Source organism: Salvia splendens, chromosome 3, assembly GCF_004379255.2.
Source record: "Salvia splendens isolate huo1 chromosome 3, SspV2, whole genome shotgun sequence".
Classification (NCBI taxonomy): Eukaryota; Viridiplantae; Streptophyta; class Magnoliopsida; order Lamiales; family Lamiaceae; genus Salvia; species Salvia splendens.
Window position 1 is genome coordinate 40,667,065 of NC_056034.1, and position 27,526 is coordinate 40,694,590.

At 36.5% G+C, this 27,526-nt stretch overlaps 3 protein-coding genes and 2 non-coding genes across 5 annotated transcripts; 3 read left to right on the plus strand and 2 right to left on the minus strand.

Moving 5' to 3' along the window:
• The first annotated feature begins 744 nt into the window (after positions 1–744).
• Positions 745–3,937, plus strand: LOC121793783 (DNA replication complex GINS protein SLD5-like). Its single transcript, XM_042191816.1, has 6 exons — positions 745–968; positions 2,369–2,491; positions 2,600–2,682; positions 2,750–2,859; positions 3,402–3,477; positions 3,563–3,937. The coding sequence occupies exons 1-6, from the start codon at positions 798–800 to the stop codon at positions 3,660–3,662; spliced, it is 663 nt and encodes a 220-aa protein (XP_042047750.1). The 5' UTR covers positions 745–797; the 3' UTR covers positions 3,663–3,937.
• Positions 3,938–5,552: 1,615 nt separating this feature from the next.
• LOC121793713 (calcium-binding protein CP1-like) lies at positions 5,553–6,587 on the minus strand. Its single transcript, XM_042191754.1, has one exon. It carries the CDS (start codon positions 6,294–6,296, stop codon positions 5,697–5,699), a length of 600 nt encoding a protein of 199 aa, XP_042047688.1. The 5' UTR covers positions 6,297–6,587; the 3' UTR covers positions 5,553–5,696.
• A 13,057-nt stretch (positions 6,588–19,644) lies between these two features.
• Positions 19,645–19,722, plus strand: LOC121797562. The gene has a single exon (XR_006049921.1). It is a non-coding gene; the product is annotated as a small nucleolar RNA R66 (small nucleolar RNA).
• Positions 19,723–19,797: 75 nt separating this feature from the next.
• Positions 19,798–19,879, plus strand: LOC121797518. Its single transcript, XR_006049882.1, has one exon. It is a non-coding gene; the product is annotated as a small nucleolar RNA snoR118 (small nucleolar RNA).
• Positions 19,880–20,695: 816 nt separating this feature from the next.
• LOC121796056 lies at positions 20,696–25,748 on the minus strand. Its single transcript, XM_042194770.1, has 12 exons — positions 25,621–25,748; positions 24,892–25,018; positions 24,530–24,718; positions 24,221–24,307; positions 23,953–24,113; positions 23,631–23,750; positions 23,188–23,413; positions 23,051–23,110; positions 22,802–22,975; positions 22,613–22,722; positions 21,843–21,905; positions 20,696–20,938 (listed from the first exon to the last, which is right to left on the minus strand). The coding sequence occupies exons 2-12, from the start codon at positions 25,000–25,002 to the stop codon at positions 20,926–20,928; spliced, it is 1,314 nt and encodes a 437-aa protein (XP_042050704.1). The 5' UTR covers positions 25,003–25,018; positions 25,621–25,748; the 3' UTR covers positions 20,696–20,925.
• Positions 25,749–27,526: the final 1,778 nt, after the last annotated feature.

Here is a 27,526-nt window from a genome sequence, read left to right on the forward strand (position 1 = left end):
CTAATTGTCTTACATGCCGTGTCGCTCCACACGGGATTGGCTTCTCTCTTTAATTCTATCTTTGTGATCGGCTTCTATGATAAACTCATGTATCATCTGAGTGGGCATTGAATGGATAATCTCCTAGCAAAGTACACTTCTTGAATTTTCTTGTGAGTGTTGACGTTGAATTGGATTCTTCAGTTCTGATTTGTTAAGTCGAAGGAGATTACAATGTTCTTATGTGGAATCAAAGTGTCCTCAGTGTTTTTTGAGAGTTTTTTTTTTGCGGTTCCACTCATGAGTTGTGAGATTAATCATTTCATATCTCGTACATTCAAAGAAGTCTCGATAAAGTGAACCTAATGAATCTGATCCATACCTTACCAGCTACATTGTGTAATCATTTTCATAAACTGATCAAAATATAGTAAAAAATTTCTATTTTTAAGAAATATGGAGTGATAATTTTATTTTTAAAATAAATACTTACATTAAAAATACAAAATTTCATCATTAGACACGAGAGAGGTTCATCAAATCTTAGCACATATGATTTTTTCCTATTATTTATAGGGTAATTTATTATTGTCGATTCAATTAAAAATTTAGATACGCAGTATCACATAAGGGGATCTCCACCGTTAATCCCTGTAGGATGGAACTCAATCCAACGGTCGCTGATCATCACAATTTTGGCGCCATTTCTATTCCCTTTCCCCTCTTTTAACCTTTCACTTAAATCCAACATAATTTAGAAAAGAAAGTAGAAAAGAATATACAAATTATTTTGTTGGAGGAAGAAGAGATTTTATTCTATGGATTCAGGTGCAGGAGAAAGCTCTGCTGCCGACGATTACGAGTCGTTGATGTCGACCACCGACGCCGAGCTGCTGAAGAGCGCGTGGCGGAACGAGAAAGCGGCGCCGGAGATTCTCAATTACGCCGCTGATTTGGTGCAGAGGTCGCGCCAGCAGATCCAATTAATGGTGAGCGATAACTCTTCAATAATTCCAGACGCAATTGCCGATTTTGAAGGCTTTTTGTAGCTTTATTTCATTGGTAATAGGTAGTAGTACTACTTTTGTTGTGGTTAATTTTCAATGGATTTGTGATTTTAATTTGGGCGCTAGGTTGAAGGTTTGGTTAACTGAAATTATTGGAGTTTTTGTACTTTTACTAATTGGTTTGCGGTCATGATTTTGTGTGATTCAGACTGTTTCGGTTGAATTTCCTTTTCGAAAGATTATATATTTGGATGAAAGTGAACGCTATTTTTATCACGAAAGTATCAATTTAGTTTGCTAATTGATTGTGTTAAGTGTAAATTTGGGGCTTTTCTGCTTGATCTATGCTATAAAATGGAATTGTTAAAATCAACACTGTGCATACCTGAAATATATGAATAGAAAACCTGTGTTTGTAGTGCTTGATGAAAACTGTATATGTAGATTGAACTTTTTCTCGCAGAATCGCAGATGACAAGTTGATAACTCAAAATCTTTTCCTTGCTAAGCATCTAATGTTTTGGACATTTGTGGAAATTATTTCCAAACTTGATTTCTTGCATGATGTTAAACCATTTGTTTGAATGAGCTAATATTGCATTTTGAAATCAATAAATGATAGTATTTTTTGTGTGCATCTGATTCCTAGTTTGGATATGAGATATTGAATGAATCAATTTCAACTTAATACTAGTATCATTAATCAGCTTGCATTGAGTGATGAACTTGCTTTGCCAATGAATATAACCATTGGTTGAGAGAACATCACTGAATCTTGAAATTTGAAATGCAGTGGTGTGTGGTTGATGTGCAACTCACTCATATTTTGGATATGAGATATGTGATGAATCAGTTTCTACTTACCATATCTGTTTTCTTGCAATTGAGTGATAAACTTAATTTTCTGGCAAATATAACCATCGGTTTGAAGAACGGACATTGAATCTTGAAATTTGAAATGCAATTATGTATGGTTTTATACAAATATTTCATAATTTTGATATGATCAATTTCTACTTGATACTAAAGTCATTCTGCTCGCACCGTGTGGTAAACTTGCTTTTCTCGCAAATAACCATTTGTTTGAGAGGACTGTTGTTGAATCTTGAAACACTGATGTATGGTTGCTTTATACTATCATTCCGCTTGCCTTGAGTAATCAGCTTTCTTTTCATGCAAGCATAACCATAGGTTTGAGAGAAAAGTTGTTTAATCTTTGAAATGAAATTGTTTCTAAGTAAATGATTCATATTTTGGATACGACATATGGAAGTAATCTGTTTCTACTTAAATTTGTGAGTTGTTGGGGAATATCCACCCGTCTTCTGTGGATGTTGGTTTGCACTGATAAACTTTCGGCCTATACTTCACATTTTTTTCAGGAAGAAATGGTGGAAGATTACATCAACGATGGTGTTGATCCACTAACAGTATCTCTTTACCAGATTGACTTGGACAGGACCATGTTCTTGTTGAGATCTTATCTCCGCACTCGTCTTCAAAAGGTGAAACTTCGGCCACGCCTTAGTTACTGTTCAGAAGAATGCGGTTCAGCTATCACTCGACAAGCAATGACATGCTTCTCAACTAACATTGTTGTTCCCTTGATGCAGATTGAAAAATACGTCTTTCATATACAGAAAACTGCAGAAGAATGGAATAGGCTTTCTAAGCAGGAACAGAAGTTTGCTTCAAGGTGACTTGTTTCCCTCTAGTGATGAGTCTTGCTCATAGAATTATCTGTTTCTAACGTTTAAGTGCAGGTTTGCTGGAGACATAAAGCATCATCTGGATCAGTCTGTTCTCTCTAGATTGCCAGATCAATACCAGTCCCATTTGAGGCAATCTGCAGCAAGTGAAGAAGACGACATGGGTGAGCACGGTTTATATGTTACTATACTCTTCTCTTTTTCAACTCATTTGATTTTTCCTTATCGTGCACTTGTTTTCATTTCTTCATTCTTTCTTCTTATAGGCTATAGGGTTACACAAAAATATCATAATGAGAATAAAGGGGTAATTGTGCCCAACTACACAAACTTTCACCAAAATTTGATTTTGCACATGAACTAAAAGTCCCTCCTGTGTACATGAACTTTGAATTGTTCTTATTTCTCATGCGGTTGTCAAAAGTTCGTGTATCTATGCACCCCAAGAAACTATGTTATTACAATAACTTTTGTCAAAAATAACACCGGTTCGGATAAAGACTCTGGCACTGGATTTCTGACTAGGTAGGCCGGAGTTTTTGCAAAATGCTCCAAAAGGTTGGAACTATAAGTTGATTTATCCTTCTTGTGACAGCACTTCTTTTCATTCCATTTCATGATCTTCTCTCCTAATAGAATAACTCTACTACCATATGAAGTGATATGAAATTCTGAACACCCCTTTTCCACCTTCATGCTATGTTAGTTCCAGAGCCGCAGCTGGATTCCTATGTCGTCTGCAGAAGCAAGAAATACTTGGGAACCTATCAGCTCAACGACGGGTAATATACCAACTACAGATTTTTACTCAATTATTCCTTTTTGTAACTATGCTCCTTACATTTCTATAATCCACAAACATGACAGGGGAGAGGAGCTTATTAACATTGAAGCAGACGATTTGTATGCTTTGCCATACAAGTCTATAAAGCCACTCGTTGAGAGTGGCCAAGTCGATCTCGTTTAACCACCCGAGCCCAGCTGCTGTCGCCCCCATGTGTGATAGTGAAGGAGGATGTTAAATTGCAAGGACAAGAACAATGCATCCAGCTCTTGTACAATGGCATTTGTTTGTCGTTGCACCTGTGTTTTTGTCTTTGTGATCGGCTGTAAGGTATGAAATACTATGAATTATATACGGTTCAAGATTCGGACACGTGTTATTTAGTTGGATTAAGTCTGAGGTTTGATTGTTTTATTGGATGGTTGCCTCTGAAATCTGATTGGCTCCAATCTCGTTTATTTTTTGAAATATAGTTTAATGTGAGTCACAAAATCACAATGAGTGAACTAAAAGAGCCACTCTTAACATTTTACATTTATAATTACTTATAATAACAATAATGGATATTTTAATTTTTAAGTGAGTCATGAATTGACCTCGTTTTGTCGTAAATTGATGTTATTTTCCTTACAATTCATGACCAAAATTATCCATAAGCGTGAATTAATAGTACTCTGCATAGATAAGGTAATTTTGCAGCAGATTTTCTGTCATTATGTGTATAGCTTTCATAAAGGAGTTCATGTTCTAGAATCTAGATGGCCCTCCATCAGGTATGAATGCTTGGCTACTACATGATGGATTAGGTGTTTCTTATTTGCGATAGATTCTTCCGTTTCTGGGTTGTGCCCAGCTTTCTTTACCAAAAAAAAAAACAGTACTCTCTCCGTCTCCTAAAAATAGATACTTTTGAAATGACATCAGTTTTAATGCAAAATTGGGTACGCAAGAGATAGAAAGAAAAGTAGGTTAATGGAAAACGAATCATACCTCAATAGATTATTAAAAAATATTCTTAAATAGAATGTTTTTATTTTTAGGATACGGACCATAAAGGAAAAAGTTTCTATTTTCATATTAGACTGCCGGAGTACTAATATTTTGTATAGGATTCACAACTGCGAAGCTTCTTAGTCTTTCCTATATTGATTTTATCAACCATTCACGATAGTGAAACTTTTAGACTTTTTTTAGACTTTTAGTCATGCTACGTTAATTAACGTGAATTAAAGATAAAACAACACTACTTCAGAGAGAAAAATCATTATATTTTATTTATATAATCATGTTTTTATTTTTACACAAGCAAAAGAGATATGTTGACACAACTCAGTCACAAATGTCCCCTTTTAGAATTTGATTTAGTCAACTGAGATTTCGAAAAGTATCCTTTTTTTTTGTTGAGGAATATAGTACTCCACGTACGCTATAATTTGCACAAAATCTTATGTCATGTTTTGGAGGTTGATGAGGGTTTTCTTTAACAGGCTTTAAGTTTTGGGGCCTTTGTTTTCTATAATTATTTAGAGAATTTGTTTATTGATTTTGTCAAATTTTTGTAGGTATAGTTTTAAATGACCTATAAGTCATGCAAAAGGCCATAATAAAGCAAACATAGGGCAATTGATCTTATCACTCCGAATATTCCAGAATCTTCCAAACATATAGTATATGTGGCTCCAACGCCTCTAAACAAAACGACCATCTAGCAACCACCCGTGACCAACCACAGAGGAATTCGTGGAATTAACAATTGATCAATTATTTTTTCGTATAATGAATTTGTATTTTTCATTGTAATCTTTCATATAAGGAGTATAATATATATAACATTGAAAAGGATAGGAATAATAAGGATTAAAAACTAATGTATATATAAACTACTACTGAAAACAGAAAATATGATGAATTGAAATATTTATGTTCATCCTAACGCAATTGGATTTTGAACCAAATAACGAATCCATATTCAATTACTAATTCTAATTTTTATTGTGAAATATTCTTATTATCATTTCACGTTCATCGAAATAAACAACAAAATCAACAGACAAAGCTAAAACAAAAATAAAATGCCACAACATTTCGTTCTCATTAAAATCACGTATAATTAAAACCCAACAGACCTTAAATTAATTTCAAACACCGAAAAAGAGAGAGAAAAAAAGTTACACTTTTTTATTTTCAATTTTTGATCACCATCAAAAAAGGAAATTTTCAAACCGCCAGAATTTTAAGCAAACCCTCAAACGTAACGCCGCCGCTCTCATCGCCGCCGCCCAACCGAATCATTGCCAGCACATCCTCATCCCGGGCCTCCAGCCCGGCCCATTCCAAATACACCTTCAAATCCTCCATCCCCACCTTCCCATCCCCATCCTTATCCATCACCCGAAACGCCTCTTCCATCGCGGCGTTGACTCCCCCTCTCCTCTTCCCGCCGCCCAAAACCCTCCGGAATTCCTCGTATTCGACGAATCCGTCGCGATTGGAGTCAGCGGCGGAGATCATGGAGCCGATCACGTCGTCGTCGGAGCCGGAGATCCCGCCGTAGAAGGCGCGGAGATCGGCGTGGCTGATCCGCCCGTCGGCGTCGGCGTCGAGGACGTCGAACGCCGAGCGGAGATTCGATTTCTCGACGGTTCTGGAAAGTTCGCTTCCCGTTGGGCACATTTTGTGCTTTTGTTTTAATGGATTTTTATTTTTTATTTTTGAAACGAGAAGCGAAGAAAAGCTCGTGAGAGAAGAAGCCGTAGTTTGTGAGGAAAGATGGATTGGCATTGAATCTATATTTATAGTGCCCGTTCGGTTAACCATATAAAATAATCTTAGATAACAATATAGGATACAACAAAGATAGGCCTTTTTGATAGAATGAGTTTTATCTAGGATTGATTTAGTCGGAGGGGGTAAGGCTAGAATGGGCTTTATCTAGGATTGATTTAGTTGGAGGGGGTAAGGCTAGATGGATAGTCTAATTAAAATAGTCAAATTGCATTAGTGTGTATAATAAGCACACGTACAATATTCTAATCTGATACTCCTCCGTATTCCTTAAATGACATTGTGTGTATAAATTTACAATGCAGGTAACCGAACAGGGGCATAGAGTAGAGGGGAAATACTTGGTTTGTGGGCTCCATTGAGTCAAAATTCTACCATACTCTTTTTTGTTTTTTTTTTGTTTTTTGTATTTTCAATCAAAGCACAATTTCTTCATTTTTACTTGGAAATTGATGTGAGGTTGTAGAATTAAGGAGAGTTAATGAAATTTATGATTTGATTTATTCTCTTTTAGTTTACTAAGTAGAGTATGAAAATTGAAAACTTGTACAAGTGGGGGTGACTCATTCATAAACTTCTTTTGGGACATTATTGGTGAGGTGTGGATGGAGTATAATTGAATCTTTTATTACTATAATTTTTTCATTTTATGAAAATTAGAGAAAAAAAAATTGAGAGCACTGGTCTATTTCGATTTTATGTCGGCCGCACAAATCTAATTCATTATTATCTCTTGTTATTTACTAAGTCATTATATTGTTGATCCTTTTACAGTTATATTTTTAAATAAAATCAATGGCAAATATTTCAACTATCACAACTTCGTCGTTTTATATCAATTTATTTTTAATTTCATTTGTTAAAATACAACTTAATTTTCCTCTGCTACACGGGATTTCTGTTATCGGAAATCGAACCTGATGAAGATAGTATAATTTTAAAATATGAATAGTTTAGATAATTAATTGTATGTTTGTCTCAATTCAAATAATTATATGTGTAAAAAAAATTGGAAGGTCCAAATGTTTGGGCAGCAAGTTTCGTCATTTTAGGGCATCCACGATGGCTTTCGCTCAGCCATAGCCTAACCACAAACTCCTCCTACCACATCATCAGCGCTAAAAATCCTTCTGCCACATCATCAGGACAAGCAAATAGCTCAGCAATAGCCTAGTCACATCACTCCTAATTATATAAAATAAATAATAATTGACAATCACACAAAATACGGAATTAAATTTACGACACAGATACGGGAAAACTCAATAATAATATTAAAATTTTAAAAAGTACATTAATTAAAAAACACAACTAAGAATGAGTTTGTCCCACATCGAAAGTGGAACATAAAACCTTCAAGGATGTCTCTATAAAAGATAAACAACCAAGAATGAGTTTGTCACACATCGAAAGTAGAACATAAAACATTCAACAACAACAATTACCAATTAGTTGGTACTTGGAATGTGGCTACTAGCCGTTTTGCCTCTTCATTTGACACTCCCCCTCAAGTTGAGCGACGGTATCTCCGATGTTCAACTTAAAGATGGTAATCGAGAGAGGCGATAAGTAGAAGAAGATTCATGGTGGCTAGAGAGAAGACAAGTGTTTTGTAATTTTCTGTTATGAATTGTTTGATGTAGCACATTCCCTTTTATAGGGATATTACAACTCTTAGAAACTCCCACTAATTTATTGTTTGTCTAGGTAAATACTACCTATTAAATGCAACAACAATTACCAATTAGTTGGTACTTGGAATGTGGCTACTAGCCATTTTGCCTCTTCATTTGACACTCCCCCTCAAGTTGAGCGACGGTATCTCCGATGTTCAACTTGGATAATACTTCTCTAAAACTCTTTGGATTCACTGCCTTAGTTAGAATATCAGCCAACTGTTCTTCTGATGGAACAAACGGGAACTCTATAATTCCTCCTTCCAGTTTTTCTTTAATGAAGTGGCGGTCGACCTCGACATGTTTGGTTCTGTCATGTTGTACTGGATTTTCTGATATACTGATTGCTGCTTTATTGTCGCAGAATAGCCTACTCTTACGGTTTGGGGAAAAACCGATCTCCGTAAGCAATCTTCTTAGCCACATAATCTCCATGAGCCCACTTTTAATTCCTCGGAACTCTGCTTCAGCACTTGATAGGGCAACGACTTTTTGCTTCTTACTTCTCCAAGTGACCAGGTTGCCTCCAATAAATGTGAAGTATCCGCCGGTTGATTTTCTATCGACAGGATTACTTGCCCAATCAGCATCTGTATAGCCATCCACTTCAAGATCCTTCCCTCTTTTTAAGAATATTCCAAAGTTTGATGTTCCCTTGAGGTACCTCACAATTCGTAAGGCAGCATTCATATGTTCTTCTTGGGGTTGGTGCATGAATTGACTAACAACTCCAACTGCATAAGCAATGTCTGGTCTGGTATGTGAGAGATAAAGTAATTTTCCAACTAGCCTTTGATATTTCTCTCGATCTGCAGACTCAGCTCCTTCAACAATTTTAAGCCCATGGTTTGGCACCATTGGTGTGTCGGCCGGTTTGCAGTCTAAAAGGCCTGTTTCTGCCAGTAGATTGAGAACATATTTTCTCTGTCTTAGAAATATTCCATGCCCTGATCTCAAAACTTCTATTCCCAAGAAGTATTTCAGGGGGCCAAGATCTTTCATATCAAACTCTTTGAACAGATTGGTCTTGAGGTTATTGATTTCTTCTGTATCATCTCCTGTGATAATCATATCGTCGACATAGATGATAAGGCAGGTAACCTTATCCCCTCGCCTTTTCGTGAAGAGTGTATGATCAGAAAGGCTCTGTTTGAATCCATGTTTGATCATTGCTTGGCAAAACCTTCCAAACCATATTCTCGGGGATTGTTTCAAACCGTACAAGGTTTTCTTCAGTCTGCACACCTGTCCAGGACCAAACTCGCCATCAAATCCTGGCGGAACTGTCATATAGACTTCCTTGTCCTTTTCCAATTCTCCATGAAGAAAGGCATTAGTCACATCCAACTGATGTAGTGACCAATCCTTGCAAGCTGCAACTGACAACAATGCTCGGATAGTATCAAGCTTGGCAACTGGGGAGAAAGTTTCATCGTAGTCAATCCCATAAACTTGAGTGTATCCTTTAGCCACCAATCGCGCCTTGTATCTCTCGATTGATCCATCTGCACGTCTTTTGATGGTGAAAACCCACCTACATCCGACTGGTTTTTTTCCCTCTGGAAGAGTACACTTTTCCCATGTTCCATTCTTGATCAGAGCATCAACCTCCTTCTTCATGGCTTCCCTCCAATGTTTGTGCTTGACTGCTTCTTGGAAAGACTGGGGAATTTCTTCTTCTTCATATAGGGCTACCTCGAATGCTCAGGCCATTTCAGTGAGGTGTCCTTGAGCGATGTTTGCCACTGAATATCTTGTTTTTCTCCCTTTCCAGTCCGGAGAGTATCTCTTGGGAGGAATTCCCCTTGTACTTCTGTATGGTAGATCATACTGCTTGTTATTGTCGTTTCCACTCCCGGTGTCTCCTTCCCGGCTTATCATGTCAATGTTAGTGATTTCCAATGGAACTGTGTTGGTTTCAGAATTGTTTACCTCAGGATTTTCAGACGAGGTTGATGGTTGGGTGGTCTCCTCGACTTCCATGAACTGACTAGTGGACTGTGATAGCTCGTTGGTATGACTTTCTTCAACAATTTCTTCTGTGATAGGTTTGGGTCCTTCCCTTGACTCATCTCCCCCTTGGACAGATTTGGGTTGATGGGTGGTTGATTCTGTTGGGATATACAGCCAATTTAGTGGGTCACTATTTCGACTATGTGTTTCATTCTCCCCCTGACCGCTAGGTTGGCTGTAGTAGTATTCGGTTTCCACAAAGTCACAGTTCATAGTTGTGTACATGTGTTTAGTCACAGGGTCATAGCAGCGGTACCCTTTCTGATTAACCCCATATCCAAGGAAAACACATTTAACGGCACAAGGAGAGAATTTGGTACGGTCATGTTTGGGAATGTGGACGAAAACCGTACAACCAAAGACTTTTGGTTCAAGAGTGAGATGGGTTGGTTTTTGTATGACTTCATGGTTGATAAATGTATCGACGGGAGTTTTAAAATTGAGGATACCTGTGGGGAGACGGTTCATAAGATACACCGATGTTGCTATAGCTTCTGGCCAAAAATGTGTGGGTATTTTAGATTCGATGAGGAGAGCTCTGGTGATTTCTAGAATGTACCTATTTTTTCGCTCTGCTACCCCATTTTGTTCAGGCGTATAAGCACAAGAAGTTTGGTGAATGAGGCCTTTTTCAACAAAGAAAGCTTTCATGTTGGCATTTATGTATTCCCCCCCATTGTCAGACCGTAGGACCTGGATATTTTGTTTATACTGAGTTTGGACCATACTGTAAAACTGGGTGAATTTGTCGAAAACCTCAGATTTATGTTTTAAGAAATATACCCAAGTCATACGGGAAAAATCATCAATAAACAGGAGAAAATATCGGAAGCCCTGACCCCCATGGATTGGGGCAGGACCCCACACATCCGAGTGAATTAAGGAAAACGGGGTAGACACACGAGTATTATTAAGCTTAAAAGAGTGACGGTGGCTTTTGGCTAGATGACAAGTTTCACAATCAAGAGAGTGCATGCTAGAAGCAATTTTAGGAAACAACATTTTCATATATCCTATAGAAGGATGTCCTAACCGACGATGTAAAAGCCAAGTCTTCCTTGTAGTTGATCCATGAGTCAGTAATGCCGTACTTTGTTGAGCTATCTCATCCACATAGTACAGTCCACTTCGTTCAGTGCCACGCCCAACTATCGTCCCCGTCTTGGTATCCTGTAATATACAAAAACGAGGTTGCATCAGTAACTTGCAATTTAGCTCCTTTGTCACATGACTGACGGATAAAAGCTTATTTGAGAAAGTTGGAACGAGGAGGCAGTTAGAGAGCCGGAGAGTTGGAGAAATATCAATGGTACCCGCCCCCTCTACTCGAGCTAAATCCCCTCCGGCAGTTTGAACATAGGCTTTGGTAGGCTTAGATATGTGGAGGAAATCTGTTGGATCAAAAGAGATTGTATCGGTAGCACCACAATCAAAAATCCACTGACTATATTTCTTTGCAACAGTGGTGGATGAGGTAAAGGCTAAGGCTTTAAAAGAGTTGTGGCACGGAATAGTAGGCTGAAAAAGAAGATCATTTGTTTTGGTCGGGGTAATTTCGGAATCTGGAAAAGTGTCGGGGTATTTTTGCAATTGTTTAGGAAAATCGGGGTGATTTTGGTGTTTTACTGAAGTTTTGGGGTATTTTCTGGAGATATTGGAAGTTTTGGGGTAGTTTTGGGTAGATTTATGGGAATGGGGTTTAAAATAGGATTTATAAGAGGGTTGGGGGTCGATTTTGAATTTGGAGAACCCTAAATCCCTAAAATTCTCTAAATCCCTACAACCCGCCGTCTCCACTCCCTCTCTCGACACTATCGATTTCTCTCTTCCATCTCTATGATTTCCTGGTTCCTTCTCCGATTTGTCTCCAATCGGTGATAAGGTGGGGCCGCCGGTGGTATGGTTACCTTCTGTCCAAGCCCGAGCGACCGCGGCTGACGCCGTTGCTGTTTCTTCGTTATTTCCGTTGCTGTTCGTCGGACGGTTAATCCCCGTCGGTTTCGGCTTGTTGGAGCTGCCCGCTATGTTGACGGCGTTGGTAGCTCGGTCGCCGATTGCTGATGCCGCCGTCGCCCTGCCTCCTCCATTTCGGTTCCGATTCTGTTTCGATTTCTTCATATCCTCCCACCAATCGGGAAATCCATGGAGATGGAAGCATGTTTCGGCGGTATGTTTCTTCCCTCCACAGTGGCTGCATGTTAATTTGTTTTTGTCGACGTTTTGGTGGAATTTGGGCGGCGGTGGTCTGCTCCGGTCGATTGCTGCTAATCCGGCACCGATTCCTGTTTCTTGTGAGTCGCCTGTGGGTTTGAGAACCCGTTCATTGGCTGATTCACGCCTAACCATTGCATATGCGTTTCTTACTGTGGGTACCGGCTCTTTGTTTAAGATCTCCCTCTTTATGGTATCGTATCTGTCGTCTAGGGCCCATAGAAATTGATATAGCCTATGTCTCTGTATGATTTTGTTATATTTCTCTATTGTTGATGGGGTATCCATAGGATTCGGATCCCTTTCATCGATAGAGATCCAGAGGCTTTGAAACTTGTTCCACAGGCATTCGAGACTCATGTTTCCTTGCTTCATGTTGTATGCCTGTCTGTGTAGGTCTGAAACTTGAAATGGATCGGCTCCGCTTGCGTACGTGATAGCCAGACCCTCCCATAGGTCTCGGGCCGTCGCGTATTGTGAAACCTCATTGATGAGACTTGCTTCGACGTTGTTGATAATCCAGTTATAGCAGCAGTAATCTCTCTGTTGCCATTTGGGGTAACTGGGATGATTGGCTGGAGGGGGGTCGGTTACTCCATTTATGTGAGACAACAGACCCTTGCCTCCTATGGCTCGTTCCATCAGGTTTTTCCATAGGGGATAATTATCCCCATTGAGCTTACTTTGGACATGAACCTCTCCCAATGATTCTGGTTGGTTTGAGGGAGGAGGTGGTGGTTTATTGATCTGTTTGAGGAACTCAGCCAATTGGGCAGCAAATTCCCCTGGAAAACTCACCAAAGGTTGGTTGATGTTTGTAGTTTCTGGGTCAGATTCTGACATGGCTATTTTCTGGTTTTTGCAGGTTTTAAAAAAGGCCGGGAAAGGTATATCCGGGACGGTGATGAGAATTTTCTGAGTCCCACACCACTTTAACCTGCTCTGATACCATCTTAAAGATGGTAATCGAGAGAGGCGATAAGTAGAAGAAGATTCATGGTGGCTAGAGAGAAGACAAGTGTTTTGTAATTTTCTGTTATGAATTGTTTGATGTAGCACATTCCCTTTTATAGGGATATTACAACTCTTAGAAACTCCCACTAATTTATTGTTTGTCTAGGTAAATACTACCTATTAAATGCAACAACAATTACCAATTAGTTGGTACTTGGAATGTGGCTACTAGCCGTTTTGCCTCTTCATTTGACAAATAATAATATTAAAATTTTAAAAAGTACATTAATTAAAAAAACACAACTAAGAATGAGTTTGTCCCACATCGAAAGTGGAACATAAAACCTTCAAGGATGTCTCTATAAAAGATAAACAACCAAGAATGAGTTTGTCACACATCGAAAGTAGAACATAAAACATTCAAGGATGTCTCTATAAAAGAGAAACAACCAAGAATGAGTTTGTCCCATAAAAAAAACATTAAATAAAAAAAAATTAAATCGGCTGGCCGATTGCTCGCCGATCGGGAGCCTACAATGGCGGCCAGCCGATCGGCGAGCGCATCGGCCAGCGCCCGAGAATCGGCGTGGGCACGCCGATTTTTTCGCCGATTTGGCGCTCGCCGCTTGCAATGGTTCGGCGAGCGCCGGAAATCGGCTAGCTGGCCAGCTCGCCGCCATCGGAGATGCTCTTGTAACATAGTCTCATGTGAAAAGAAATCTTTGGTAGGCAATGCATGACGTGTGTGCTGACGCCATCTCTAACCTCCAAAATACTGATCACCACTCAATTTTATTTGGCTTTATTGGATCATTGGATTGGATGTATCAGTACTGTGTTAAGTTAAGGAACACAACAGGCTGTGAACACTTCAAATGGAATTTTTGATACAATTTTTTTTTCCTATTTTTTGTTAGTAATATTAAAGGAAAAAAATGAAAAGATTGTAGTATCAAAAATAAATGAGACATGATTAATTTCAAGTTCATATCAGATAAGAAAACAAAGATTCTATCAAAAAACCATCAAACATCCACGTGTAAAGCTAAAGAAATGCATCATCAACAGGTTCAATAATTCTTTTGAAAAATCATATATAAATGGAAAAATGCATTGTATCAAAATTGGATTATGTTGAGTGAATGCAATCAAATAGGGTTTATTATTTAAACTTGTATAAAGAAGACGTAATCATTACTAGATCAACATAAAATAAGAATCAAAGGTCCCAATTTCCACTAGTTCGCTTATAATATTATATATACGATTCATAATTCATTAACTTTTTCTATCTGTTTTTTATTTCAATAAGAGCAGTATTTTTGAAAAACATGATAGGACAGTTTCATTAATTAATAGTAGTATTTGACAGTTGAGAAATATGGAAAATTCCACATTTGATTTTTAATCACCTGTTGATTAATAGTCTCATTTATTTGCTAACTTGTTGATTTGCTATTGACAGATTAACTTTTGTATAAACCGACATGCAAAAAATCTCAATGAGTGGTGGAAAATGACGAATGAGGACATAAAGGTGGGGATTGGATCCTCTGCAGTGGAGGATAATCACAGCAGGGTGCTGTGCCGAAAAAACGACGTCGCATTTGATTTCCTTGGCAGATTGATTTTTTCGTTTCCTTATACCGTTTTCTTTTTCTACTTTTTTTGTATTTCACTTTTCAATGTTATCATTTAATTGGTAATAATTTATTGAATTCTCTCCATAGTCAGAATTATAAGAATCGTAATTACTGTTTTATAATACTAATCATTTTTAATTATTTAACAACAATTGTGTAAAAACGAAATAGAAACCAGAATAATAATAACTGCAAAATATGGGTTTTTTCATGAATATAAGAGAGAACATTTTTTTGTCCACAAACTTTGTCAATGTATCAATTTTGGTCCGTAACATTTGAAAATATCTTGTGATATCCATTAACTTTAATGTAATATCGTTTAAGCTACTTTTTCACTGTTTCAAATTTTTTGGACAAAATTACCCTCAAACGACATTTCAGTCTATTTATTCACTTTCTTTATTATAATATTTAATTTATTACTCAAAATTTTTTTGGCCCCTTTATTAAAAGACAAAAGGAAAAAATAGAAAAGAGATGAAAGGAGATGGAATATTTAATAAAAAAAAGACTAAATAGACTGAAATGCCCTTCATGTGTGAGGGTATTTTCATCTAAAAAAAGTTTGAAACAATGAAAAAGTACCTCAAACGATATTATATCGAAGTTAATGAGTCTCAAAAGATATTTTTAGATGTTACGGACCAAAATTGATACCTTGGAAAAGTTTACGGACCAAAAAAATATTCCATCTAAATAAAAATATATATTAAGTTTGGCAAAAAAAAATTAATTAGAAATGTGATATTTTTATGGAATCGATGAGAAGGAAAGTGTCCTTATTTTTACGAGATGGATGGAGTATATATTAAAGTGATGGAGATTTTAAAAAAAATGTGATATCTATTATGGGACAAAGTAAAAAGTAAAGTGTGACATCAGAAGATATTTTCAAATGTTACGCAAAATTGATACATTGACAAAGTTTGCGGACAAAAAAATGTTCTCTTATATTCATAAAAAAAACCATATTTTGCCGTTATTCTTATTCTGGTTTCTATTTCGTTTTTACACAATTGTTGTTAATTAATTAAAAATGATTAGTATTATAAAACAGTAATTATGATTCTCATAATTCTGACTATGGAGAGAATCCAATTAATTATTACCAATTAAATGATAGCATTGAAAAGTGAAATACAAAAAAAGTAGAAAAAGAAAATCAAATGCGACGTCGTTTTTTTCGGCACAGCACCCTGCTGTGATTATCCTCCACTGCAGAGGATCCAATCTACATAAAGGTGTTGGAAAACATTTACTTTCCAAAATTCTAGGAGTATTTTATTGGTCTATAATTTATCCTTGAAATCAAATAAAATCGAAATTACGCAAATTATTAGGAGTATTTTAAACTCTACATGCAAGCTGTCAATTATATTTTGAATTATTTAAAGTAAATATGTAAACCATAAACTATAAATTAGAGCCTCTATCCGGTTTCCTGTTTCGAAAAAATTATGTGACTCAACGTCATTTTTATATTTTAAAATTATATCTATAAATGCATCCACAATTCATTTCTAATTTCATTGAAAATTATATTCTCAACTTTATTATTGCAATCTCTCAAATTGATTTCAATCTCGATCCTAACATAAATACTACTCCCTCTATTTTATAGTAATAGAGTCATTTTACCATTGTGGTACGTTCCATAATAATAAAGTCATTCTCCTTTTAATAAAAATTAACATATTTCTTCTAACTTATTTTACTCTCACTTATTTTATTTTATTACCTGTTCATCTCTATACCTTTTTCATTTTCTAATTTATTATTTATTTATTTAACTCACTTAGCATAATTTTTTTCAAATTAAGTGCCGGAAAGAAATGTCTTTACCGCTCCGGAACGGAGGGAGTACGCGATGAGATCGACAATTATATTTAGCAAGAGAGTACGGATCTGCTACATGCACATGATTTCTGCTAACGAAAATGGAACCTAAAATTTAAATTTTGAATCGTTTAGATAACTAATTGTAGGTTTTCACTAAAATCAAATAATTGTACAAATCTCAAAATTTGGGATGACCAAGCCCATATATTTGGGCAGCAAGTTTTGTCATTTTATAACAGTGTGGAAAATAAATCATTGGTATAGTTTGGATGATGAATGACGTCTGTGCTGACGCCTTAATTCAATTTGTCCTTTTCAGTAACTACTCTTTCGGGTATGTACCAATTTTCCATCAAATTCAGAATTTGGCACAATCTTTTTCATTATTATTTTTTCAACACTTTAATTTTAATTAAACACTTTAAAATTAATTAAATTAAATTTATGAATAAAATGGAGTACTATGTTTTTCACTTTTTTAATACTAAAACACTGTTTATTCTTTACATACTTGAAACTATTTTTTTAATAAGAATGATTTTTGATATCATAATAATTATTTTTTTGGTTTTTTTATTAATTGAATTAAAAATTCATAGCGTGTTTGAGTGTTTAAATATTATAGTGTGTTTGAGTATTTAATAAAAGAAATAGGTGATGTATTTGTATTTGTGTTTGTGTTTATAGCATTTAATTATGATAAGATTATCTTAAGCTGAACTCGTTACGTACGATTCTGTGGAATTAGAAGATTTTTTTTTTGTGAATTCACATCACTCGTAGACTCATATTGAATTGTTTCATAATTATGTTTTATAATTTGTAAAAAATATATTCTGTGATGGTCATATAATATTTCAATTCGTTGTTCATGTTTTTAGATTCGCACCTAAAATATTGTCCACAAAACGTGATTTTTTTTTGCATGATCAACACTGCAACTTCCTAAATTCTTTCAAATAAAACAAGTCCAAACAAATTTCAAAATAAAAAAGGGGAAAATAAATAAAGAAAAAGAAGATCTAGATAGCAAAACCGAAGTCTAATTGAGTTGTCCTAGAAATGAAAAAAGGACTAATGCAAGAGTATAAAAAGACAAAGCTTCATTATTTTAATCGAGAGGTTGAAAATTACAAGCTGGAATACTGCATAAATTAAAATAAATTAAATCAGCCACACTGTTTCAAATGAATAATTTGAGCCTCTAATTGATATGGTATGTGTAGAAATACATCGTTTGATCGTTACATATCAAGTTCTGTTATTATTAACGCCTGTTATATGTATATCTTATTATATGGAGTATTAAAAGATATCATAATATACGCGTGATATAAATTGATAAAGTAAAATACAAGATGTCACATAAAATAAAAATCGATGTGAAAAACCTCTGCTCTTTAAATATGATCGTATTCCTATTCGTAAGTTTATGTGCATATTTTATTTTTAAATGATTTTAAAATTTTTACTAACCATGGTTCTAATAGGTTCAATCAAGTCAGTTTAAATTTTTTTTTCTTGAGTCGTTTTTACGTGTTTCTTCTTTTTTCGACTTTAATAGCTATATTTCACATAGATTTTATTATTATTATTATTATTATTATTATTATTATTATTATTATTATTATTATTATTATTATTATTATTATTACACCTATTAATTATAGCTAATAAGATGCTTTCTAGGGATGTCAATCGGACCGGCCCAGCGGGTTTCGGGCTAATCAAGTGCGGCTAATCGGGTTGTGGTTTTTCTTGGGTTATAAAAGTTCGACCATAACCCTGAAGGCTCAGGTTTCAGGCTAGCCCACCGGGTTAATCGGGTTGCTACCGACAAAATTAACATGCGATCAATCTAATAAATAATGATGAAAATTATTTATATTTATAAATATAGAGTATTTAATTTTGATAAATTTAAAATACGGTATGCATAAATCAAACATAAACATGATCAAATACTAATACGTGAGATTTGTGCAAAATAAAACAGTAGCATATTTTGAGAAATTTTAAAGCATGGTTTAAAAATTTAAATAATTTTAGAGAATTTAAAGTTTCTAAATTTTTCATCTATTATTATTTTAATAAAAATTTAATGTATAATTTGTATATTTAATATAAAATTGAAAGTTATTTTTTAAAGTTATCTATATTATAAAATAATCAATGAAGTGTCGAATTAAGAGTCAAACAAATAGAACAATAGAAATTTTGTCGGGTTTTCGGGTCTGGCCCTAACCGGTTGCGGGTTAAATGAGTGTGGGCTAATTGGGTTGTAATTTTATCGAGCTAAAAATTTTCAACCCTAACCGGTTGCGGGTTAAATGAGTGTGGGCTAATTGGGTTGTAATTTTATCGAGCTAAAAATTTTCAACCCTAACCCTAGAAATTTAGCAGACTTTTCGGGCCAGCCCGCAGGTTGCGGTTGCATTGACATCCCTAATGCTTTTAAAACTCAAATAAGCCGAATTAATATATTGGACGAAATTCAAAGCCCAACTATATCCAACATTGTGAAGCCCAACTATATCCAACATTGTGAAGCCCAGTTTCAAAACCCTAATTTCCCAAAATCCCTCTATTTAAATCACAACAAACCTCTTCCTCATCATCTATCTCATCTCTCTCTACGAATTTCCCCAAATTCAACTAATTATCGATCTCCGATATTCGTATTCTGTGATTTCCTTTCATTTTATTATAGACCTATTTTAAATCAGCTATTTTCTCTCTTCGATTCCAATCAAGTAGAGTTTTATGGTCGATTATTTTTGCCTCTAAGTGGAAATTCGTCAAGGATTTCTCTGCAATGTATAGGTACAGTTTATTGTATGTGTATGGGTGAAGAGGCAAGTACAACTAGCGCAGTGCGTTGTTGAGTCGCTTCGCCTTTGTTGAACCCCAGGCGCAGTGAATAAAACCCTGCTAAATCTTTTTTCCGATTCGTTTCTTTTTTTTCTCTTTAATTAAAATCGTTAGTTTTGATGGATTCTATTTTGCGGTAATTGGTAATTTTTGGTGCTAATACTTTTGAGATCCGATGATGGCACTGGCATGTATCTTTGAGACCTGATTGTCAATTTGATGACAACTATAAGCTTTTTCGCTGAGGATTTCATCCAATTTCGAAATTATGTTTCATTTCTAAATTATTTTCATCGTGTTTGTGATTTTGAGAGTAATTAAGTTAGAAATGATGATCGCACTGGGCTCTGAGCAGTCAAACTGCTATATTGATGGACAATGCAGCCTAGAAAGCTATATCTGATCTTCATCATCTTCCATTGTTAAATCAAATCGATTTTTATTCCTCCCTCCCTACATGCTGTATTTCATCTCATGAGCGTGTAATTTCGGAAAGGGAAACCCAGTTAGTACACAATACTCTTGGATTTAACTAAATATGCCTAACTAATTGCAATTTTGACTCCTACCGTCATCTAATCACATTAGATTATCAGTCTACAATGTGGCAAAGTCTTTTCTTGAAATTGAATTTCATTATACTTCTGTCTTCCCCCACAATGAATATACCTAATGTTGTTACTTACATTGGGGTGACACTATATAATCGGGTCAATTGATCTAAAACTTTGAATTGTCTTGATTATAACTGCATTAAAACAATATAATTCTCGTAATTGGCAACTGATTCTACTCTTATATGAAATAGATAGAAATAAAGAGTGATTGGACTGTTCTTAATGCTGAATATTCTAAAAAAAATAAAAAAAATAGATAGTGAGTTGATCTTATAGAAAGTACCAATGGAGTGAATAAACCTTTTTTTAGATAATTAGAAGCTTAGAAATTGCATTGTTTCCCTCAGCTGAGAGATGCTTTTCCCGCGACCCCCAACGGAATTTGAACCTCTTCTGTGTAGGGACATGACTAAAAGCAATCTGATCGTAGAGTGTCCACAATAGTGGCCCTTGAAGGCCGCTAAAGTTAGTCCGGCCATCATTTGTGGCTCTGGCTCTCTTGTGGCCTTCCGTAATGGTAAATAAACAAAATTAACAATAACAAAAAGGGTCACCAAATGTGGTCCTCTACAAAAAAAAATAATTTGTTTGTTTTTTTAATGATATTTTTTAATTTAACTATATTAAATTTTATTAGACTAATAATTTGAAAAATAAACATAATTTAAAATGGGGCGATTGTTGGCGAACCATGTTCGGCCGGTAGTCACCGAACCCTGATTGTTGGTGAACCATGTTACTCTGCTGGGACGATTGGACCCGGTATTGGGGCGATTGCGGACTCCACATCTGATTGGGGAAGTTGCCGTATCCCGAGTCTCCGTACCCCGGGGAATCACCATCTCCACCTTGCATTTTTTGTAGGATGATAATTAGGGATTGAAAATGTAAAATGAAGTGGAAAAAAATGAAAATGGAAGTGCATATTTATAAAAAGATTTTCGAAATTAAAAAAAAAAAAATTTCCCGCAGCCCAGCCGCGTTTCGTGGCTCGCTGCAGTGGAGGGCTGCGGATCACACGGCTCAGTCGCGTGAAGGCCGCGGCCACAGCTCTCTCGGCCCTCAGCCGCAAAACGTGGCTCTCTGCAGTGGGGGGCAGCGCACCGAGGCGCGGGCCGCGACTCCTCCACTGTGGACACTCTTAGACGATATTCATTGTACGCCAAAACTCAAAATGGAGTTGAAAATTAGGTAAAATATACCTAGTTTAATTATTAAAATAAATCAAATTCAAATCACTTTTTTGAAATATTGTGATATAAAATAGATAGTGGATAGAAAATATTTTTTTTATGTAAAGTATGGTGTAAATGATTGATGTAAAATAACTCTTTAGTATAATATCTACACTAAAATGAGTTAATTCGATTATTGACCTGATTTAATTATTCAAAATTACAAACACTGGAGTTACACAAAATAGTCCCTGCCGTAACTTTAAATTATGCCCAGTTATATAAACTTGTGTTGAATATTACTGACCAATCTTGATACCAGAGTCTCACATTTTGAGCAATTTCATAGATGAGAGAGAAATAAGCACATCCAATTGATATCAGACACCCACGTAAAATTTTCAAATTCTAAACCGTCTAAATTTATACTGATTTGACAAAATCTATGTTTCCCCATTAACATGAAAAACCAAATCAGCGAACTGGGGATGCGAAGAAAATTACTGCAAAATAAACAAAAAAGCCAGCTAAAAGAATTCCTGCATAGATATAGTTTTGGGAGTAATGCGTTGGTAACCTGTATTCGATGCTGCAACACTTCATCTTCTCCCTCTCGCTAGACAATACATGATCCACGTACCTGCAAATTTACACGAATCTCAAGTCAACACAAGATGAGGCGCGTATGTCTCAAAGGTTTTCCTACAAGTGAGCGTTCAGTTATTGCTGGAACCGAACAGAATCACCCTAAGACCATCTCCAAGGGTACACACTAAAACCTAAAATGAGATAGAATTTACACGAATCTCAAGTCAACACAAGATGAGGCGCGTATGTCTCAAAGGTTTTCCTACAAGTGAGCGTTCAGTTATTGCTGGAACCGAACAGAATCACCCTAAGACCATCTCCAAGGGTACACACTAAAACCTAAAATGAGATAGGTAATTAGCTGATTGGTTTTTGAAAAAAAAAATACCTCTTTAGGTTTACACTAAACCAAAACCTAAAAGTTTTTCAAATTTTGTGAGTAAAAGAGGCATAATATAGAGAATATTCTTTTAGGTTTGAGTTTAGTGTAAATGATTGGAGTAAAATCATATTTGATGTGATATTTACACTAAGATAGGTTTGAGTTTAGTGTAAATGGTTGGAGATGCTCTAAGAAACCAAACCAAAATAACTGAAATATTTAACACTAAAACAGAGCTTAACATAAAATCGAAAAAAACCAAAATCCAGAAAAAATTGAATAACTGATTTTTTTAAAACCACAAAAAACCGAAATAACATATACTAGTATATAAATATATAAACCGAACAGAATCTAAAACCAAATTGAACACTTACTGCTGTGTGAACATTGAGCTCTGCAGTATCTCTGAGCTGTTCATGTTTGCATCTTGCAACCGATGATCGTATAGCAAAGAGGAAAGGTCTACAAGCTGCTCCTCTAAGCTCTGAAGATAAGAGAACGTTAGGAAAATGTGTAGTGTTGTGATGATCGTGGTATTTGTACCAGAAGTGAAGGATGCTTACATCAAGGTATTTCTCTAGGCGTTCAACTAGCTCATGTGGGAATGGCTCTGGTAGGTTGGTTTTCTTCTTGTAGAACTTCTCCAGCCAAAGATCAGTGCTCGACTTGTTCTTTTTACCCTTCACAGCTTCTCCCAGGGGAGTCTTCAGGTGTTCTGCAGCGAAGGCTTGAACAGCCTGCAAGGGAAATTGAGTACGTGCGTGAATTAAAAGAAGGAAAGGTTCAGGAGTTAGAGGAAGTTAGTTAGTTACCTCTGATGTTTCTCTTATACGGTGAAGGGCAGCATCGACACGAGCATACACCGCGTTCCTCTTGCAGAATTTAAGCAGCAGTAGAAGTTTCAGAACTATGCAGGATGTAAAATTCTAAAGAAAAAAGGTGGGTTTACCAGTGCTACATCACGTAGTAACTGACTGAGCTGAGAAGTGTTCGAAAAAGGTCCAAATGGATGACAACCAGCTGTCACGAGCCAATTCACGACAGGGCGGCTGTGTATGTGAGAAGCTTTTTCATATGGTGCACTCAATCCACCTACAACGGAGGCCAGTCCGGCCAGAATATGTCGCTGAACTTGTGATGGTACGGCATGCCTTCTCTGTAGCTCGGAAACGTAGCTGCGCAGCCAATAAAGGAGAAAGGACATTAAGATATGTTAGAATCTTCTGTTCAATGAGTAAGCTGCCATATATTTCTTGTTTGTTAAGAACCATCAACCTCAACATGTATAATCGTTGGTCAAATATTAAACTGATATTGAACAGCAATGATAAATTATAAACGACAATTGAAGAATACATCAGTAGAACTCCAACATGGCTATGGAACACCTACCTCAGAGGTATCTTATCCGTTTGATGCTCAAGCACAATTACTACGTCGTTGCTTGTCCATACAAGACTTTCATCTTCCATCATAAGGTTATCATCAACATCAGCCAGTGATAGGACAAAGCTTCAATACCAAATATCACTAGTCATTTTGTGATACTACGAATGTATTGTTGGAAAGGAAACATTCTTAACAGATAGAAGAATTTTTATTAGTAGCATCAAACTCAGTCCTTCAGAAGCTCCCGCTTCTACCTAGATAACTATCAGCTACTTTTTTTTGCAACTTACATTCATGAAATTACTGAAGGATTGATTTTGCTTACACTGGAACAACTCTAGTTCCGTAGGTTCGGAATAAGTCCCCAGGTTTTCTCTTTTCTGATCTCTTTCTCTTATCCTTTTGACGTTTCGAACCATAAGTGGCCCAAAGAGGTTTGTGCTTTATGATGGAATCATCAGTTCCGTCAGTATCATCCATCCAGGTCTGAAAAGAAACTAACATACAGGATGAGCATTTGGAGAAGTATATTAAGAACATTACCACAAACAGTATCCAAATGATGTTTTCAAAAATTAATGGCTAATAACTACCTGACGAAGAAAATATTTACTGGAAAAGGATGGGTCAGACACATCAAGTAAACCTGCTGCAAGCACATCTGCAGATCGTTCCATCTCCTGCAATTAGGATGATATTCAGATAGCAGGAAGGTCAGACATAGTTAAAAGTAATGATAGATCAATTTATCAATAAATATTCATGCAAAGGAGTAAAGATGTGGCCACTTGTTAGTGGATTAAAATGGGAAGCAGATCCACAGTCAAAATATCCTTTTTGCAATAATATAGAATCTTAAGCGATCAATGCTTTATTTAGTTGATCTTGCCCAAGGAACGTACCTCCTTAAGAATAGCTCCATCCAAATATGTCTTCGTATGAACATGAAAGCGACCATCTGTCTTGGTTTCTTGAAGGGAATGACCTCTCATTGCTTTCGAGACAGCAATGGCCAACTTTTCATGACGATGTAGTGCATGTGTGCCCCCAACAATTACAACGTCCTGCCCTTGGTGAACCATCTTCTTAACCTTGAATACAGTGAAATCATGAGGAAGTTAGTTAGGTGGTTGCAATTATATATATTCCAACTTCTGACACGAATTATTACAAAAATTCAATCATACAGATTTTTGCTTGACCTACAGAATTTATATTTATTTAGGGAACCACTAGAGCTACACTGGAATCAAGGAACTCTAACCTCGGCTTCAATTGCTTCAACATCTACACTGTAATCGTGGCCTTTCACCATGATATTATACCTATTATGATTCTGAAGGACAATAATAGGTACAAGTAACCTAGTGGTCATATCAACAATTTCATACCTGGTCCAAGTAAGATAAAATTAGATAAGATACACAAGTTAAACCATCCAAACCAGAGAAAGAAAAGGCAACATTTACAGTTAATGAAGCTGACTGCAGAATAAACAAGATGTAACAACAAATGTCAGAAAGCTGGAGATTGTGAGAAAACATATGTTTATCCTAATTTAGGCAAATAATAATAGGAAAACAAAAGCATGGAGAAAAATCCGGACTTCTTGTGTAGCATTCAACATGTTGAACAGTCACAGGATACTAATTTGAAGTGGGAACCAGTAATGAATAATATACAACAGGTTCTTGTCGAGCTGGAGTAACTTAAATATGACAATGAATTAGGTCACTTTATTAGCATGACTCTTCCTCAAAATAAATTGAGAAGGTCAAATATAACAGATTATATTTTAGTGCAAACGAAATCAATTGAAAGAAACTTTTGCTGATCAATAACATATACATATAACCCTGGACTCTTATAAAGAGGGGACAAATATAACAGACTATATCTCAGTGAAAATGAAATCAATTGAAAGAAACTTTTGCGGATCAATAACATATACATATAACCCTGGACTCTTATAAAGAGGGCATAAGTAGCATACCTAACATCAGGGGCTATAACATGCTCCACTATGGTTGCAATTACGGAAGCTAATTTGCCGACGAAGATATCAGGGGAAGACTCACCACTAGCACCAGGACTAGGAAACAACACATTCTGTAGTCGAGGAAGTGTCCTAGAATTGACAGTTCCTTCTTCAGTTTCAATTTTTCCAAATGTACAAGGTCCAGCAGAGAGGTCAACCACAACATATCTCCAACTGCATAAGCAATGTCTGGTCTGGTATGTGAGAGATAAAGTAATTTTCCAACTAGCCTTTGATATTTCTCTCGATCTGCAGACTCAGCTCCTTCAACAATTTTAAGCCCATGGTTTGGCACCATTGGTGTGTCGGCCGGTTTGCAGTCTAAAAGGCCTGTTTCTGCCAGTAGATTGAGAACATATTTTCTCTGTCTTAGAAATATTCCATGCCCTGATCTCAAAACTTCTATTCCCAAGAAGTATTTCAGGGGGCCAAGATCTTTCATATCAAACTCTTTGAACAGATTGGTCTTGAGGTTATTGATTTCTTCTGTATCATCTCCTGTGATAATCATATCGTCGACATAGATGATAAGGCAGGTAACCTTATCCCCTCGCCTTTTCGTGAAGAGTGTATGATCAGAAAGGCTCTGTTTGAATCCATGTTTGATCATTGCTTGGCAAAACCTTCCAAACCATATTCTCGGGGATTGTTTCAAACCGTACAAGGTTTTCTTCAGTCTGCACACCTGTCCAGGACCAAACTCGCCATCAAATCCTGGCGGAACTGTCATATAGACTTCCTTGTCCTTTTCCAATTCTCCATGAAGAAAGGCATTAGTCACATCCAACTGATGTAGTGACCAATCCTTGCAAGCTGCAACTGACAACAATGCTCGGATAGTATCAAGCTTGGCAACTGGGGAGAAAGTTTCATCGTAGTCAATCCCATAAACTTGAGTGTATCCTTTAGCCACCAATCGCGCCTTGTATCTCTCGATTGATCCATCTGCACGTCTTTTGATGGTGAAAACCCACCTACATCCGACTGGTTTTTTTCCCTCTGGAAGAGTACACTTTTCCCATGTTCCATTCTTGATCAGAGCATCAACCTCCTTCTTCATGGCTTCCCTCCAATGTTTGTGCTTGACTGCTTCTTGGAAAGACTGGGGAATTTCTTCTTCTTCATATAGGGCTACCTCGAATGCTCAGGCCATTTCAGTGAGGTGTCCTTGAGCGATGTTTGCCACTGAATATCTTGTTTTTCTCCCTTTCCAGTCCGGAGAGTATCTCTTGGGAGGAATTCCCCTTGTACTTCTGTATGGTAGATCATACTGCTTGTTATTGTCGTTTCCACTCCCGGTGTCTCCTTCCCGGCTTATCATGTCAATGTTAGTGATTTCCAATGGAACTGTGTTGGTTTCAGAATTGTTTACCTCAGGATTTTCAGACGAGGTTGATGGTTGGGTGGTCTCCTCGACTTCCATGAACTGACTAGTGGACTGTGATAGCTCGTTGGTATGACTTTCTTCAACAATTTCTTCTGTGATAGGTTTGGGTCCTTCCCTTGACTCATCTCCCCCTTGGACAGATTTGGGTTGATGGGTGGTTGATTCTGTTGGGATATACAGCCAATTTAGTGGGTCACTATTTCGACTATGTGTTTCATTCTCCCCCTGACCGCTAGGTTGGCTGTAGTAGTATTCGGTTTCCACAAAGTCACAGTTCATAGTTGTGTACATGTGTTTAGTCACAGGGTCATAGCAGCGGTACCCTTTCTGATTAACCCCATATCCAAGGAAAACACATTTAACGGCACAAGGAGAGAATTTGGTACGGTCATGTTTGGGAATGTGGACGAAAACCGTACAACCAAAGACTTTTGGTTCAAGAGTGAGATGGGTTGGTTTTTGTATGACTTCATG